The 16,540-nt window shown below is 36.8% G+C and overlaps 2 protein-coding genes across 2 annotated transcripts; both read right to left on the reverse strand.

The window, feature by feature from the left end:
* Positions 1–2,940: 2,940 nt before the first annotated feature.
* LOC105985224 (olfactory receptor 2AJ1-like) lies at positions 2,941–3,870 on the reverse strand. Its single transcript, XM_013015650.1, has one exon. It carries the CDS (start codon positions 3,868–3,870, stop codon positions 2,941–2,943), a length of 930 nt encoding a protein of 309 aa, XP_012871104.1.
* Positions 3,871–13,121: 9,251 nt separating this feature from the next.
* On the reverse strand, positions 13,122–14,108 carry LOC105985029 (olfactory receptor 2AJ1-like). Its single transcript, XM_013015443.1, is given in 1 exon segment — positions 13,122–14,108. A coding segment is annotated over 1 exon segment (987 nt).
* Between the last annotated feature and the right edge of the window lie 2,432 nt (positions 14,109–16,540).

Here is a 16,540-nt window from a genome sequence, read left to right on the forward strand (position 1 = left end):
TAAATGTAAAACATAAATAAATACTTTCTAACAGTGTGCAAATTCACAGGAAAAATAATGGTATCAACAAGCACAGATTGTCCCCAAGGTGGCTGGCATAGTGATGTTCTTGGGTTTCATTGCACATAAATTTCATTTCCTCAACAAACATTTCAAATCATTGTATACAATAACCTGCAGGTTATGTGTAGATGTATAAATGAAACATATTTTCATTTCATATATAATTTAGTTCCTGTCAATGTGTTTTCCAAAATAGGCAATGCACATATGTCAAAATCCAGACAAAAAAAAATCCAAAAGCTTCTGGTTCTATTTTAGGGATATTTAATGTGTTTGAACAGTTAAGTAAATGCTATGATGTGGAGAAATTTTTTTGTGATAGTGCTCTAATATTGTGTAATATTGTACACTATTGATGCTTTGCTCATTTAAAAGTGCTAAGTGTGGTGGGGATTTGTTTCTCATGCCAGTATTCCTAGCTAATCTGGAGTCTGAGATTTAGAGGATCTTGTCAAAAGTGAACTCAGGCAGGATTGTCCTCAAGTCTGTATGGCCAACCAATGAGCAAAATGCCAGAGTGAGTCATGGCTCAAGTTGTAGTGCAACTTTTATGATACATGTATTTTTCAAAAGCTAAGAAAAGCCAGGCATCAGTGGTTCATGCCTGTAATCCTAACTAATCAGGAGGATGAGATTAAAGTAACATTTTTGAAGTCTGTCTGGACAATAAGTGCTTAAGATACTTGTCAATTAATGTCTTCAAAACTGTAAATGTAATCACAAGCGGTAGAGCACTAGACTTGAGCACAAAAACTTTGGGACATTGCCCAGACCCTGAATTCAAGCCCCAGGACTTGCACATAACACATAACACAAACACACACACACACACACACACACACACACACACACACATGCATGTATGCACACAGCAATAATAAAATAAACTAGTAGTTTTGAGCTGTGACTGTGGCTTACAGCTACAGTCCTAGCTACTCAGAAGGCTGAAATCTGAGGATTGTGATTCAAAGCCAGCAGGGTTAGAAAAGTCTGTGAGGCTCTTATTCCAATTTTCCACCAAAAAGCCAGAAGTGAACTGTGGCTTCTCTGGAAGAGTACGAGCTTTAATAAAATAAATATATAAAAATTTAAAAAGGGACAATGTCCAGAACCACAGTTTAAGCTTTATCGTGTTTAAGAGTCATAAACTTTGCTGTCCATAATGAGTTGAACCATAGTCATCAGAAATCAGGGGCCTATGTAGTGAGTATTACACATGTGAGCCACCTGAATCAGGATATTGCTAACGTTTTGTGGGTTAGATGGGTTAAATATTTTTAAATTTTTACTTGTCAAGGTTACATACAAAGGAGTTACATTTACATAAGTAAGGCAATAAGTACATTTCTTGTCAAACTTGTTACTCCCTCCCTCATTTTTCTCCCATTTTCCCTCCCCACCTCCAAGTTGTACAGATCATTTCCAACATACTGTCTTGTGAGTATCATTGTTGCATTGGTTCCCCCCTTGTCCTTTGTCTCACCATTCTGTTGTTCCCCTTTCCTTCCCTAATTCAGAAATGTATATGCAGTAGCAGGGAACCAAAATCATATACAGTGAAAACAGGAGTCATACCATATTGGGAAGAAGATACAAAAGAAAGAAGAAATCACGTAGTACATTAAGACATGGACACAAGAGGTTGTATAAAAATTTTAATTTGTGTTCTTAATAACTACATTTGTTATGCCAGTATATTTTATACATTTTCAACTAAAAGAATATATTTTATAGCATCTTTTAAGTGGTTGAACTGAACATGGACTAGATGTACAAATGTTATTGTGTACTAATTAAAATTTATTCATGGAAAAATCCATTTTGATTTTATTACTATTAATTTTTGGTCATTTGGATAATAAAGATTATTCTTGAACCAAGTTCAAATAGACAAACTTTCATAACTAATGCAAATAATGAGTCACCAGTGGCTCATACCTATAATCCTATCTACTTAGGAGGCTGAGATGTGAGGATCCTTTTCAAAGCCAATCCTGGCAGGAAAGTCTGTGAGACTCTTATCTCCAACAAAAACCACTAGGAAACAGGAAGTGGCACTATATCTCAAGTGGTATAGTGCTTCACCTGGAGATGAAGAACTGAGAGACAGCGCCCAAGCCCAGAGTTCAAACCACTATCAACCAGAAAAACAAAACAAACAAAAAAAATAAAACTGCAACTGCCACAGTTTCCCTTATTTGTAATAATTAGTATGCATCTAGTATAATCTTAGCAGATGAGCAGAACAGCTCAGTAGCTAGGTACACATGACCATACAAGACGACACTAAGCAAAATGAACTCCAAGACATGGACTCAAGAAGTTTTTCTTTGTTGTTATTTTTAATGGAGTACATGATTTCTTTCTTCTTTTGTGTTTTTCCCTCTATGGTTTACCCCTTTTGTCACTGTGTTTGATTTTGGTATCCTAGATATTGTTTACACATTTGTCTGAATCAGGGAAGGGAATGGGAACAACAAAATGGTGAAACAAAGGACAAAGGAGGAACCAATACAACAGACACTATGTCACAAGACACTGGGTAGGAAATGGTCTGTACCAATTGGAAGGTGAGGTAAGTGGGAGAAAAATGAGGGAGGGGGTAACAAGTTTGACAAGAAATGTACTTATTACCTTACTTATGTGACTGTAACTCCTCTTCACATAACTTCCAGGAAAGCAGAAGTAGTCTTGTGGATCAATGTGGTAGATCACTAACTTTGAGCAAAAGGAACACAGGAATAGTGCTTATGCCCTCAGTTGAAGTCCCACATCCAATAGGAATAATAATTATTAGTATCATAATAGAAAACAATCATTAGACCTATCATATAACATATTCAAAGGGCAGAATAAAATATGTATGCATGTTTTTATTCATTGTTTGTACAGGAAGTTTCTTTGGAGCATATTTTGAACAGATGCCAGAACATCTTTATTCCTAAAGCTATAGATGATGGGGTTAAGCATGGCTGTGACAAAGGTGTAAAATATGGCCAAGAATTTATCCTTGCCTGCAGTGTGGTGGGACCTTGGTTTCCTATAGGTGAAGATACATGGTCCATAGTACATTGTAACCACAACCATGTGGAAAGAACAGGTGGAAAGGGATGTTTTCTGTGCCTGTGAGGATTTCATTTGGAACACAGTGTGCAAAATTTTTATATAAGATAAGGCGATGATGAAGAAAGGGGTCAATAGAAATATAATTCCATTTATATATGTTATTCTTTCATAGTTTGATGTGTCTAAGCAGGAGAGTGTCAAAGCAGGGATTTCACAAAAAAAGTGATCAATGGCCCTAGAATGACAGAAGGATAAATGCATGATATTTACTGTGTGAACTATGGAGTTGAGGGTCCCAACCAGCCAGGCCCCTGCAGCCATGAGCCTGCTGACAGCATCCTTCATGAGCACTGGGTAGCGCAGTGGGTGACAGATGGCTGCATAGTGATCATAGAACATGGCAGCCAGGAGGAGGCACTCACCACCCAGTAGACCAAGAGACCAAAACAGCTGGAAGCCACACCCCACAAACGAAATCGTTCTGCTGCCAGACAGAAAGTCAGTGATCAGTGTGTTGGAAGTGTGCAAGATATCCATGAAGGAGAGGTGGCTGAGCAGGAAGTACATTGGTGTATGGAGTCCTGAATCTCCTCGGATAAGGAGGATCATGAGTGCATTTTCTGGTAAGGTCATAACATAGGTGATAAATAGACATGAGAAGAAAGCTAGACTTGCTTGAGAAGAAGAGAAAAGTCCCACAAGTATGAAGTCACTATTGGATGTGTGATTTCCATGGCTCATGATGAAATTTTACCTATAATTAAAAAAGAAGAACATATATAATGGCAACACTAATGAGAAAGTATTTATATCACAAGCACAATAGTTTACATAATTATAATACTGTACCAAACTACGTTATAAATGAGTTAAAGATGCATATTATAAATTCACATTAAAAGTGTCTCCATCAGTTTTTGAATGGAACATGCTTTAAAGGTGGATATTAATTTACACAAACCAACCGTTGTCATTTATTATCTTGAAAGCCTGTGTGTCTCCTACTTCTCAATCAGCCTGTACCCTTCAGCAATTACAGTTTTCTCCATAAAAATGACTGCATCTCAAGAATGCTTACTCCTGTGCTGCCTGTTGAAGTCTAATATCTAGCTCTAATCCTTGATTGCCTAATCATTCTTATTCTCATAAATATTTCATTTGGCATAGCTAACACTTCTAGTGTTTAAACTAAGAACATTGTTGTTTCTTTTTTGTTCCTATAGTGATCTAACTTAATGTTAGATTTATTCATCACTATATTCTATATTCTTCTAAAATATTTTGGGTACATAGAAGCTGCCAGAAATGATTGCTATGTACCTTATATTCAAAAATTTGCAATATAACTGGATATTCTTTTAAATTCATTTCCCATAAGCAAAAATTAAAAGAAGCCGGGTGCTGGTGGCTCACGCCTGTAATCCTAGCTACTCAGGAGGCTGAGATCTGAGGATCGCGGTTCAAAGCCAGCCCGGGCAGCAGAGACTCTGAGACTCCTATCTCCAATAAACCACCAGAAAACCAAAGTGGCGTTGTAGCTCAAGTGGTAGAGCGCTCGCTTTGAGCTGAAGAGCTGAGGGACAGTGCCCAGGCCCAGAGTTCAAGCCCCAGGACTGCCAAAAAAATATTAAAAGAATATCATATTATTTCCAAGACTTTCCTACAAATATCAATATGTAATTAGCAAATATCTTGCTTAGTCTTTGTTTTACTGGAAATATTTTCAACCTTATATGTAAATAATGAATATATTGTTTATTCTGAAACCACAGTGATGAAGAAAATATTTTACTTCTTCTTATTTTGAGATTTCCAAAAAATGCATGTTTATTTATTCCTTACATGATAAAATAGTTTAAAAATATCTCTTCACAAATGAACACTTTGGCTTCTAATAGTGTTTAACAAATGATACTAGCTGACCTCAGCATAGAAAATAATCAAAGGATCTTTTTTGCTTTAAATTCGTTTTTCATTGTAAAAACACTGTGCAGAGGGGTTACAGTTACATGAACAAGGTAATGGGTACACTTCCTATCAAGCATTGTTACCTCTTCCTTTGTTTTTCCCCTGCCATCCCTTCCCTCCCCCTCCACAGCTACACTCTCCCCTCTCCTCCCTCCCTCCTCACTGCTTAAATTGCAAAGTTCTTTTATCAACAGAGTATCTTGTACATCTCATTGTTACAATGGGTCAACCTTTATCCCTATTTAAGCATTTTGTTTTTTCCCTTCCCCTCCCCAAGCTAGAGAAATGTATATACAAGATGCAGGGCATCGTCATCAAATACAGTGAAAACAGGGGTTATACTGTGGGGGAGGAACATACAAAGAAACAAAAAATCACATGGTACATTTATAAATAGGTTACACAGGATAGCAAGAAAGAAAAAAAAAACACATGTGTCCCTTTCCTGGGGTTCATTTCCCTTAACATCAACTTATATGATAATATGTACATAGCTTTTGAACTTTTCTTCTTTTCCCAGACATATACTAGTTATTGCAAATATGGGAAATCATAAGACCTATGTTTCTTTGGTCCTGGCTTACTTCACTTAATATAATTTTTTCCAAGTCTTTATTATGTCCTAACAAATGGGACGATATCATTCTTTCTGATCTTTTGGACAAACATGTCAGTATTTGTGTATTAATTTCAATTTTGAATAGAAGTGTTCTTAGCTGCTTATTATTGAAATCATCCCTGTTCTGAAATAACATTATACCTGTTAACATAGATGTGTCCAAAGATTTTTTCTTCCAAGTTGCTAAATTGTTATCTATACTTTTTCACCAGTGGACTTAAGCACAGATTTTTTTTTATTTATTTTATTTTGTTTCCAATATTATTATAAGCCAAACTACATTAATTTTAAGTAATTATAATTAAATTAGTCGCATTTCTGTGCTGTTTTTCAAATTAAAATAATTTATAAAAAGTGATTCTCTTAACTTTGCTATAACAGGACTATTTTTGTTAACATTGGTGTCTATACATATAGTTTTGGCTTTAATTTCTCTGTTACTATTTACCGAAGTGATAAAGGAATAATGGTGGTTAAACGTGTAAAAGTGTTTTTTTTCTTTCTTGCTATTGTTTCGAATGTATTTATAAGGTGACTTTTTTGGGAGGAGTGGAGGGGTGCGGGCGGAGTGCAGTCCTGTAGCTGGGAGGGCAGGGATGGTAGGGAAAACAAAGGAGGAAGCACAATGCTTGATAAGAAATGTACTCATTATCTTGCTCATGTAATTGTAACCCCTCTGCATGGTATTTTCACAATAAAACACATTAAAAAAATAAAAGTAACAAATCAAAAATATAAGGAAAATTCTGTGAATTCTCCCTGAAAAAAAGTTATTCTCACAACATATCATTGGTTAAACTTTAAGTAGAATCTATGTGTACTTACATTTTATAATATATGAGAATATAAAATTATTTTGGTTTTTACAAAAACTTTATCACTAATCTAATTGATATTTTTTCAAAAGCAGACATATGCCAGTTTGAGTTAGTGACCAGCAGATTAAACAAAACCTGATTTGTTACTCATAATAATACACTGACTAAGGTCTCAATTATATTGGAGACTGAATCAAATACTAAATAAAATGAAGTACAATCACTACCTTAAGCAGACAACATACAGAAAATATGTATAAGAGACGCATAAAACTCTACTTTCCTTAGGAATTAGTGTGCTATTGACTCAAATTATTATATAATTGTATGATAATAAAAGAGAAACATAAGCAGTATTCTTCCTAATACTCCGCAAAGATATAAGAGAAAAAATGTATTTTGAGAATATTTAAGTTTCGATCTCTTCTATATGGAACAGTGATCACTTGTGAAATAATATCTGCAATATTTTTTTATTTTTAGTTATTTTAAAAGATAATCAGAGAAGGATTATAGTTACATATGTCAAGTAAAGAGTACATTTCTTTTTGGACAATGTCAACTCTTCCCTAGCGCTCTTCCAATTTTGAAATAAATATTTATCATCCATGACACATGGTAAAATTTTGAAGATTAAATGAGACAGGATCAAAAACACCACCAACATAAACAAAGACATAGGAGCCAGAGCCTGATTAGATAGTGCATACTCAGTGCAGTATTCACTATTATATTTATTACCACATTAATTAATTGCTATGATCATATTTCTATGATTCTTATTTCTGAACTTTTACTAAGCATTTAAGCTATTGGATAAAAGAAGAGAGAAATCTAACCAGGATGTTATAGGATATGATAATTAAATAAATGCAACAGAGTTAAGAGTATCAGAATGATATTGCCTACCTAGTGATTGGTAAATTTGTTCCCTGAAGCTCTGTGAAGGAGAAAGGATGTATATTACTTGAGAAATGTTTGCCTTCCTTAGCAACAAACAAACATACAGAAGATGGCGAGGTAGTAAGATTAATTCTTATGAAATCAGCCATATAATCTATATTTTACTTCTTAATACCTTTAAATGTTTTAATGAACTATCTTTGTCCTTTCAATTTTTCAAAGCACTGTGATATAATCCATGATATCACGACATCATGACTGTGAGTTGCAATGCTACTTCTGACTCTACAATAGTGGTAAGTGTTGTTCATAAGGACGTTATCTCCATCATGACTGAAACTGAACTTGGAACATTAATCCTACGAAACAGTCAGCATGTCCACCATAGCAAACAGGCCCAGGACAAACCAGCAATCAGGAAACCATCCTTGACAGAGAATGTTAACCATCTCAATACTCATGCAACAGCTTGTATATATTCTTCCTGTAAACTGACTCTCTTAATTTATATCTCACCTAGTATATCCATGTGTTCATGGTGGCTCTGAAGCACATGTTTTCCATATGTTCCTCAATTAAACAAATCCAATGTGTGCCAGGCAAAACACCTAAAACATGATCATTTTCAGCACCTGGTAGTCAGAGGACTGTGGAAGTGTGGGAAATAGGCTACCTCCTGGACAGCTGCAACCCAGGAGAACTGCAGATGGCTGGAGACACAAGGCCTTGTTTATTCCTTTATCTTGTTCTTCAGCACAGGGTGCTCTGCAATGTGCCTGTAATAGTTTCAAGGGGAGCAAACCCCAGGGAGTCACAGACAGAGAGCTGGAGCCAGCAGGTCATTTCCTGTGGACCTGGTGTCTCAGAGCAGTCTCAGGCTACCATAAACAGTTTTATCTTCTATGGAAAAAAATTACAACAATCATTTGGTAATGTTAACACAATTTTATTATGTATAATTGATATTTAAAATGGAATTAATCTGATTTTATCAAGTTGATTATGACACTCAGATAATCATGACTTCATCACATGTCAGTTTTGTTAAGAAAGCACTAAAATTCTATTCATTCATAAATCTTACCTTTATTATATTATTTATTGTACCATTTTAAGAACTCTTGTCCACATGTGTACATTTTGCCTAAATATTTAGACTTTTTTCTTTTTTGAATTATTATTTTCAAAGTGATGTAGAGAGGGGTTATAGTTACATAAGTCAAGTAAAAAGTACATTTCTTTTTGGACAATGTTACACTTTCCCTTGCTTTCTCCTAGATTTTCCTTCCCATACTCACCTGTAAGTTGTATAGGTCATTTTCAACAATATATCAAGTGAGGACCACTGCTGTATTTATTCAACCTTAGTCCCCCCATTTCTTTGACACCCCGTTATACTCCCAAAGAGATATTCTTTAACCTTCTTTAAATCTTTCTACCTATGATTTTTTTCATACCAATGACAGTTAAATTATCTTCCATTTCCTTTATGGATGATGAGTAGTTCCTCAAATGTTTCTCTGTCATTCTTACCTCTTCTGAGAGTTCTCTCCTCAGCTCCCTTGCCCATTCAGTGATTGGTTTATTAGATTTGAGAGGGGTTAGTTTCTTGGGCTCCTTGTATATACTGGATATCAGACCTTTGTCTTATATGTGGCTGGTAAAGATTTTCTCCTACTCTGTTGGCTGTCTTTCTAGTTTAGCAACTATGTCCTTAGCTGTGCTGGAACTTTTCATTTTGATGTGGTCCCACTTTCAAGTCTCTTTCCTATCTGTTTTGTTCCTGGGCCTTTTGAATAAGTTTCTACCTATACCGATAAGGTCTAATGTTTCTCCTGCTCTCTTGCAGTAGTTACAATGTTTTGGGTCTGACATTGAGATCTTTGATCCACTTAGATGTGATATTAGTGTATCATGACCACTAGTGATTCACTTAGGTTTTTTTTTTGTGTGTGTGTATGTGTGTGTGTGTATATGTGTGTGTGTGTGTGTGTGTGTGTGTGTGTGTGTGTGTATAGATACCCAGGTTTCCCAACACCAACTACTGAAGAGGCTATTTTTCTTCCACTCTATGTCTTTGGTTTCCTTACCAATTATCACATAACTGTATGTGTGTGATTTTATTTCTGGGTCTTCTAATCTATTCCATTGATCTTTAGGTCTATTTTTGTGAAAAACTAAGCTGTTGTTTTTTTTTTTATGATAGGTCTTTATTAGAGCTTGAAATCTGGTATTGTGATACCACTCACATTGCTTTGGCTATATTAGGCCTTTTGATGACTAAACCTAACCAAAGATGTAAAAAATGTTTATAGTGAAACTATAAAAATCTGAAGTAAACAATCAAAGAGGATACCAGGAAATGGAAAGGTTCCATGTTCATGGATAGGTACAATCAATATTGTGACAGTGGCCATACAGTCAAAAAATTATATATGTATATATATATATATATATATATATATATATTTCATTCAACAAAATCCCAAGGATTTTATTTACCTAGATAGACAAAATAATCCAAAAATTCTTACTTTTTTTCTTAAGAAAAATACAAAATGTCTTTTTTTTGGGGGGGGTTGGCCGTGGGGCCTGAACTCTGGGCCTTGGCGCTGTCCCTCAGCTCTTCAGCTCAAGGCTAGCACTCTACCACTTGAGCCATAGCACCACTTCTGGCTTTTTTCTTTTTGCTTATGTGGTGCCGAGGAATCAAACACAGGGCCTCAGGCATGCAAGGCAAGCACTCTACCACTGAGTCACCTTCCCAGCCTCACAAAATGTCTTTCAAGAGATATATTACAGGGTACCAGGGAATCTGATCAATAATAATAGCTAATCAGTGTCCCGACCCGCAGGACGTCAACGAGGGCAGTGAACCTAAGCGAGAAGGAATGAAGGGATAAGAGACACGAAGAATGACAGCAAGACAGGGATTCTGATCAAGCTGCAAATTTTTATTTTTCACACAGGGGTATTTATATGCTTGGAATAAGGAAGCTTTTTCATTGGCCGTTAAGGAAGTTTTTTCATTGGCCATAGCAGTGCAGGATGTTTGCTTAGGGCAGGGGGAAAGGGTAGTCATTAGCAGTTGCAGGATGTTTGCTTAGGGCAGGATGGGGGTCAGATTCTGTAAACTCAGCCTCAAGATGTTCCAGTGAGATAGTCAAGCCTATCATGTAGAGAGACTCAACTTTTGGTTCCCAACATCTCCCCCTTTCTTATTTAGAAAATTGACCATCAATTATTGGCTGCTCTTTTTAAGGGGGTGACAGAGGCTCTGTTCTTCTAAGGGCCCAGGGTTTTTCTCCACTCCTGAACGAGCATCCTCACTCAGGGAGGGGAATTTTACAGGCCGTAGCATGTTTTTTGAGGAGAAGGCTTGTGGGTATGCATGCCAACCGTCATGCACCAGAGCTTGCCACTCAGGGGTCTTGGGTTTTGGGATCTCGCGGATCCATCCCCCTGCAGTCTTACCTGCACCCTTGATTAGAGCATTTTTTCTTCCTCCCATAGGTGCATCCTCCCCCAAGCGGAGGGGCCTATAGGAGGAGGGGCGAACCTATCCCTTATGGCAATAGGTCTTGCCCGTTGAATGGTCAGGAGTTATGAATAAGGAGAAGGGTTTTCTAAATAAGAAAAAGAAGGGGGGTTCCCACTGGAACAAGCTCATGGCAAAACACTAATTAAAAGCCTGGGGTAAATCCTAGATCTCAATGCCTTGGTCTGCCATATCAAGACTATGGTAATGAACCTGTATGGACTTAGAAGCCAAGAGATCAATCTGTTGTTTAATAAAAGTTACAAGCCTATTTAAAGCAATCCTCCGATGCTGGTCTGTACTGTTGCGCGAAGGTAAGCCACTTTGTTTCCACAGTCAACCGTTTGGCTCCAGCTACCGGGAGCCCCCTTTGCATTTGCAGGGGACACCAAAAGGGTGGTCATGAGAATTTTTGTAGCTGGAGGGCCAAGGCCACCGTATACAAACCCCTTTAAAAGAAACACTTCAAACAGGAGGGTCCACGTCTGGAGTTCTAGCTGCATCTATAAGAGAAAAGGAATCATCCTCAGGGGGAAGGTTTCCCCTGGGTTGTGGTAAGCCATTCACCTGTTTTATCAAGCGTTCTGGCAGCCACCTTGGGGCTGCTTGTTCTTGATCTAAAATACAGGCTGAACCTCGCCCCCAGATAAGAACAGGATCTGGGCCCTTCCATTTGCCTGTAAGGGGGTCTCGCCACATGACAGACGGGCGGGCAGAACTGGAAGATGGGTGCCAATGCCTGTCAGCTGCCGAGTGGCCTTCATTGTCCAGAGTTAGAAAATTAAGGGCGAACAATGTGTGACTAAGGCGATCCCTAGGAGTGGAAAATGAAAAGACAGAGGCTTTGAGGCGAGCAAGCCAGGTTTTTAGGGTGTGGTGGGCTCGTTCTATGATGCCCTGACCTTGGGGGTTATAGGAAATCCCAGTAGTATGACAAATCTGAAAAAAAAACACAAAACTGTTTAAACTTGGCACTGGTATAGGCAGGGCCGTTGTCTGTCTTTATGTGGGCTGGTTTTCCATTACAGAAAAGGCTAAAACAAGGTGAGAGAGAACATCTTTGGCAGTTTCTCCTGAGTGTGGTGAAGCAAAAACGAACCCCCTAAATGTGTCTATGGAGACATGTATATATCTTGTTTTTCCAAATTCAGGAAAATGGGTAACATCCATTTGCCAGATTTGATTAGGTAGCAGTCCACGGGGGTTAACACCCAGGTGTTGTACAGGAAGGGAGACAACACAGGCAGGGCATGCCTTTACTATCTCCCGTGCAAAGCAATGGAAGACTCTGGGAACTTATATGGTGGAGATTATGTAATTCTGTAGCCTTTTGTACAGACCCAACAAAAACCGGAAAAATGGAACGAGTGGCCGCATCAGCTTGAACGTTACCCTGTGTAAGAGGGCCAGGGAGATCAGAATGTGCCCTAATGTGTCCCAGAAAAAACGGATGTCTCCTGGCCTGAATTAGCTGTTGAAGCTGAGTAAATAAAAATGCCGCATTGGAGGAAGCTTTAATAGAGGGTGAAATTTCTAGCAAGGGAACAGAATGAGCGATGTAAGCACTATCTGTATAAATATTAATGGGTTTATCAAAAAACATCATAAAAACCTGTGTGATAGCAAATAACTCCACAAGCTGAGACTGAGATGAGAGAATCATAGTGTGAAGCCAGTCCAAGTACTCAAGTGCTCAAAACAAACACAAATTAAGCAAAACAAAGTAGCAGTGAGCTGGTGCAAGTAATCATACCTGTAATTCCACCTAGTTAGGAGGCTGTTTTCTGAGGACCATAATCACAGCCATTGTGACAAGGAAGTGTATCAGACACGTTTAACCACCAAAAAGACAGAAGGGTAGCTACAGCTCAAGTGGTAGAGGGTTAGTCTTTAGCATAAAACATCACAGTTACTAGACCCTAGTTTTTCAAGCAACTTACTGAACAAAAAAATGAGTAGTATCAGGAGGGGAAAAGAAAAAGCACAGACACACACATACATGCCAAAAAAAAAAAAAAAACTACCAATGATGTTGCGGTTTAAATGTCAGAGAGCAGCCTTGGGCCTAGTGATAGCTTGAGGTCTTCAATTTAAGCCACTGTACTGACATAAAATATGTAAAATAATACAAGCCCAATAATCAGCCTTAAGTTACTACATGTGAAAAAGACAGTACAAAATATATGAATTTTCTACTCATTTTTTTGTTCAGTAAGTTGCTTTGGAGTATATTTTTAATAGATGCCAGAATATCCGTATTCCTAAAGCTATAGATGATGGGGCTAAGCATAAGTGTGCCAATGATGTAGAATATGACCAGAAAATTATCCTGGCCTGTAGTGTGGTAGGACATTGGCTTCATATAGGTGAAGATACATGATCCATAGTACATTATAACCACAACCATGTGACAGGAACAGGTGGAAAGGGATTTTTTCTGTGCCTGTGAGGATTTCATTTGGAACACAGTGTGCAAAATTTGTATGTAAGATAAGGAGATGATGAAGAAAGGGGTCAATAGAAACATAATTCCACTTAAATATATTATTCCTTCAGAGTGTGATGTGTCTATGCAGGAGAGTGTCAGAAAAGCAGGGATTTCACAAAAAAAGTGATCAATGGCCCTAGAATGACAGAAGGATAAATGCATGATATTTACTGTGTGAACTATGGAGTTGAGGGTCCCAACCAGCCAGGCCCCTGCAGCCATGAGCCTGCTGACAGCATCCTTCATGAGCACTGGGTAGCGCAGTGGGTGGCAGATGGCTGCATAGCGATCATAGGACATGGCAGCCAAGAGAAGGCACTCACTACCCAGTAGACCAAGAGACAAAAACAGCTGGAAGCCACACCCCACAAAGGAAATCGTTCTGCTGCCAGACAGAAAGTCGGTGATCATCTTGGGGACAATGTTGGAAGTGTGCAAGATGTCCATGAGGTGGCTGAGCAGGAAGTACATTGATGTATGGAGTCATGAGTCTCCTCGGATAAGGAGGATCATGAGTGCATTTTCTGTCAAGGTCATAACATAGATGACAAATAGACCTGAGAAGAAAGCTAGACTTGCTTGAGAAGAAGAGAAAAGTCCCACAAGTATAAAGTCACTATTGGATGTGTGATTCCCATGTCCCATGATGAAATTTTAGCTACAAATAAAAAAGATGGCATAAGTAATGGGAAAGTATATATATATATATATATATATATATATATGTATATATATATGTATATATATACATATATATATATACACCAGTTGTTTCAATTGCTTTAATAATTATAATACAGTACCTATTTATAATATAACATGAATTAAGGAGGCACATTTTAAAGGCACATTAAAAGTGTCTTCATCTGTCTTTGAAAGGTAATAATTTACATAAACAGTAGTTGTTATGCCCTATCTTGAATGGACGTCTGTGCCCCACTCATTCATGCCATAAACTTCAGCAGTTCCAGTTTTTTCTCAAATGACACCATTTCAATAATGTCTACTTTTGTGCTACCTTCTGAAGTCTTATTCTCTTACTCCAACCCTTGATTTCCTGGTCATGATTATTTTCATAACTATTACTTTTATTACGGTCAACACTCCTAACATATCAAGTAAGCAAATATTGTTTCTTGTTTTTTCTCATAATAATCTAACTTGATGTTAGACTTACTCTTTTCTACACAAAAAGACCGCCAATAAACTGTAACGCCTCTGTACAGCATCTTTACAATCAAATAAAATTTTTAAAAAATTGAAAAAAAGCCCTCCAATATTGGGGTACATTGTGGCTGATCAGAAAAGATTGCTATCCACCTTAAATTTAAAAATTAGTAAAAGAACTAGTTATTATTCTTTTTCTTTTTAAAATGTTATTTTATTGTAAAGATGCTGTACAGATGGTTTATAGTTGCATGAGCAAGACAATTAATACATTTCTTGTCAAAAACATTGTTTCCCACTCCTTTGTTTTTCTCCCACTATCCCTTCCTTCTCCCACCCCTCCAAGTGTGTAAAGTTCATATCCAACATAGTGTTTTGTAAGTATCATTGTTGCCTGGTTACACAAATCATAGAAAAAGAATCACTGGGCATCTGGTTTGCTAAATTTGCTTAGGATAGAAATACTAAGCCTTTCCATAAAGTTATTAAGTTTTCCAAATAATAAACATATGTGCATGAATGATCTGCAAGCTTGGATATTTGTAGATAATTTTACATTTTATGTAGGGTAATTTTATTAAAAAGTCATAATCCTGGTAATTGTACTTTATGAATGTGTCCTGTGAAATTGGGTATTAATTTCCTATTTACATTTCAGTGCTATTGGATACTTTTAAAATTCAATTTAAGGTTGTATTCATTTTGGAAGTATAATTTTTGGACTTTATGTTGTAAAAATTAAAGATAAATTGTTTTAAAATTTGATTCCCCTTTGAATGTACCATATTAGTTCAGAATAAATATAACCAATTGAAAATACACAATTTACCCATTAATTCTTCATTATATGTAAATCTCATCGTTTCCATGATAATCAAATCTGCTTGCCTGAATTTAGTAGCTCCGAATGGAATATCTGTGACAGTGTGCTGTTTACTTGTATGAACTAAGATACTAATTTAAAATGTTGGACTGGGAAGGTGGCTCAGTGGTAGAGCACTTGCCTTGTATGCATGAGGCCCTGGGTTCACTTCCTCAGCACCACATAAGCAAAAAGAAAAAAGCCGAAAGTGGCACTGTGGCTCAAGTGATAGAGTGCTAGCCTTGAGCTGAAGAGCTGAGGGACAGCGCCCAGGCCCAGGGTTCAGGCCCCATGACGGGACCCAAAAAATAAATAAACTAATTTAAAATGTTTAATGACCTGTGGATACTTTGAGTAAGTATCCACTTAAGAGTATAAGAGGTTAAATTATAGTGCACAGCACACTGATTACTTACTTGTTTTTCCAAATCAAATAATTTTATTTCTTGTATATGAACATTAAAAATTGTAGGAAGATAAAGTATCAAGTAAAATGTTACATTTTGTACTGTCAAATTATTTTTTTGTGACTATAGATTTGTGGGTTGTACTGACTGCACTATAAGAAAATCTTGTATAATTTTGCTTGTTAACTGAACAATGATGCTTCTGCTACTAAAACCCTGTTTTTGCTATGAGCCCCATGCACTCATGTGAAGACTAATACTGAAGTCCTAAAGAACTAGTTATTCTTTTGTTTCCTGTGAGTGAAAACTAAAAGAATACCATTATTTTTAACACTTTCCTATGAAAATTAAAAAGAAATTAGAAAACATCTTGCTTAGGCTGTGTTTGTTATGTGAACCTTTTTTACCTTAAATGAAAAATAACGAAAGTATTATTTATTCAGAATCCATAATAACATAAAAATACTTTACTTTTACTTATTTTGTGACTTCTAGAAAATGTATATTTAGTGATTTCATATGTGGTAATATAGTTTAAAACTATCTCTTCATAAATGAACATTTTGGCTTCCAACATTAATTAAATAATGATACTGATGTAAGCATTGGAAAATATCAGTGGATCTTTCTGATGAATTGTT

The sequence above is a fragment of the Dipodomys ordii genome, unplaced genomic scaffold (assembly GCF_000151885.1).
Source record: "Dipodomys ordii isolate 6190 unplaced genomic scaffold, Dord_2.0 Scaffold27, whole genome shotgun sequence".
Classification (NCBI taxonomy): Eukaryota; Metazoa; Chordata; class Mammalia; order Rodentia; family Heteromyidae; genus Dipodomys; species Dipodomys ordii.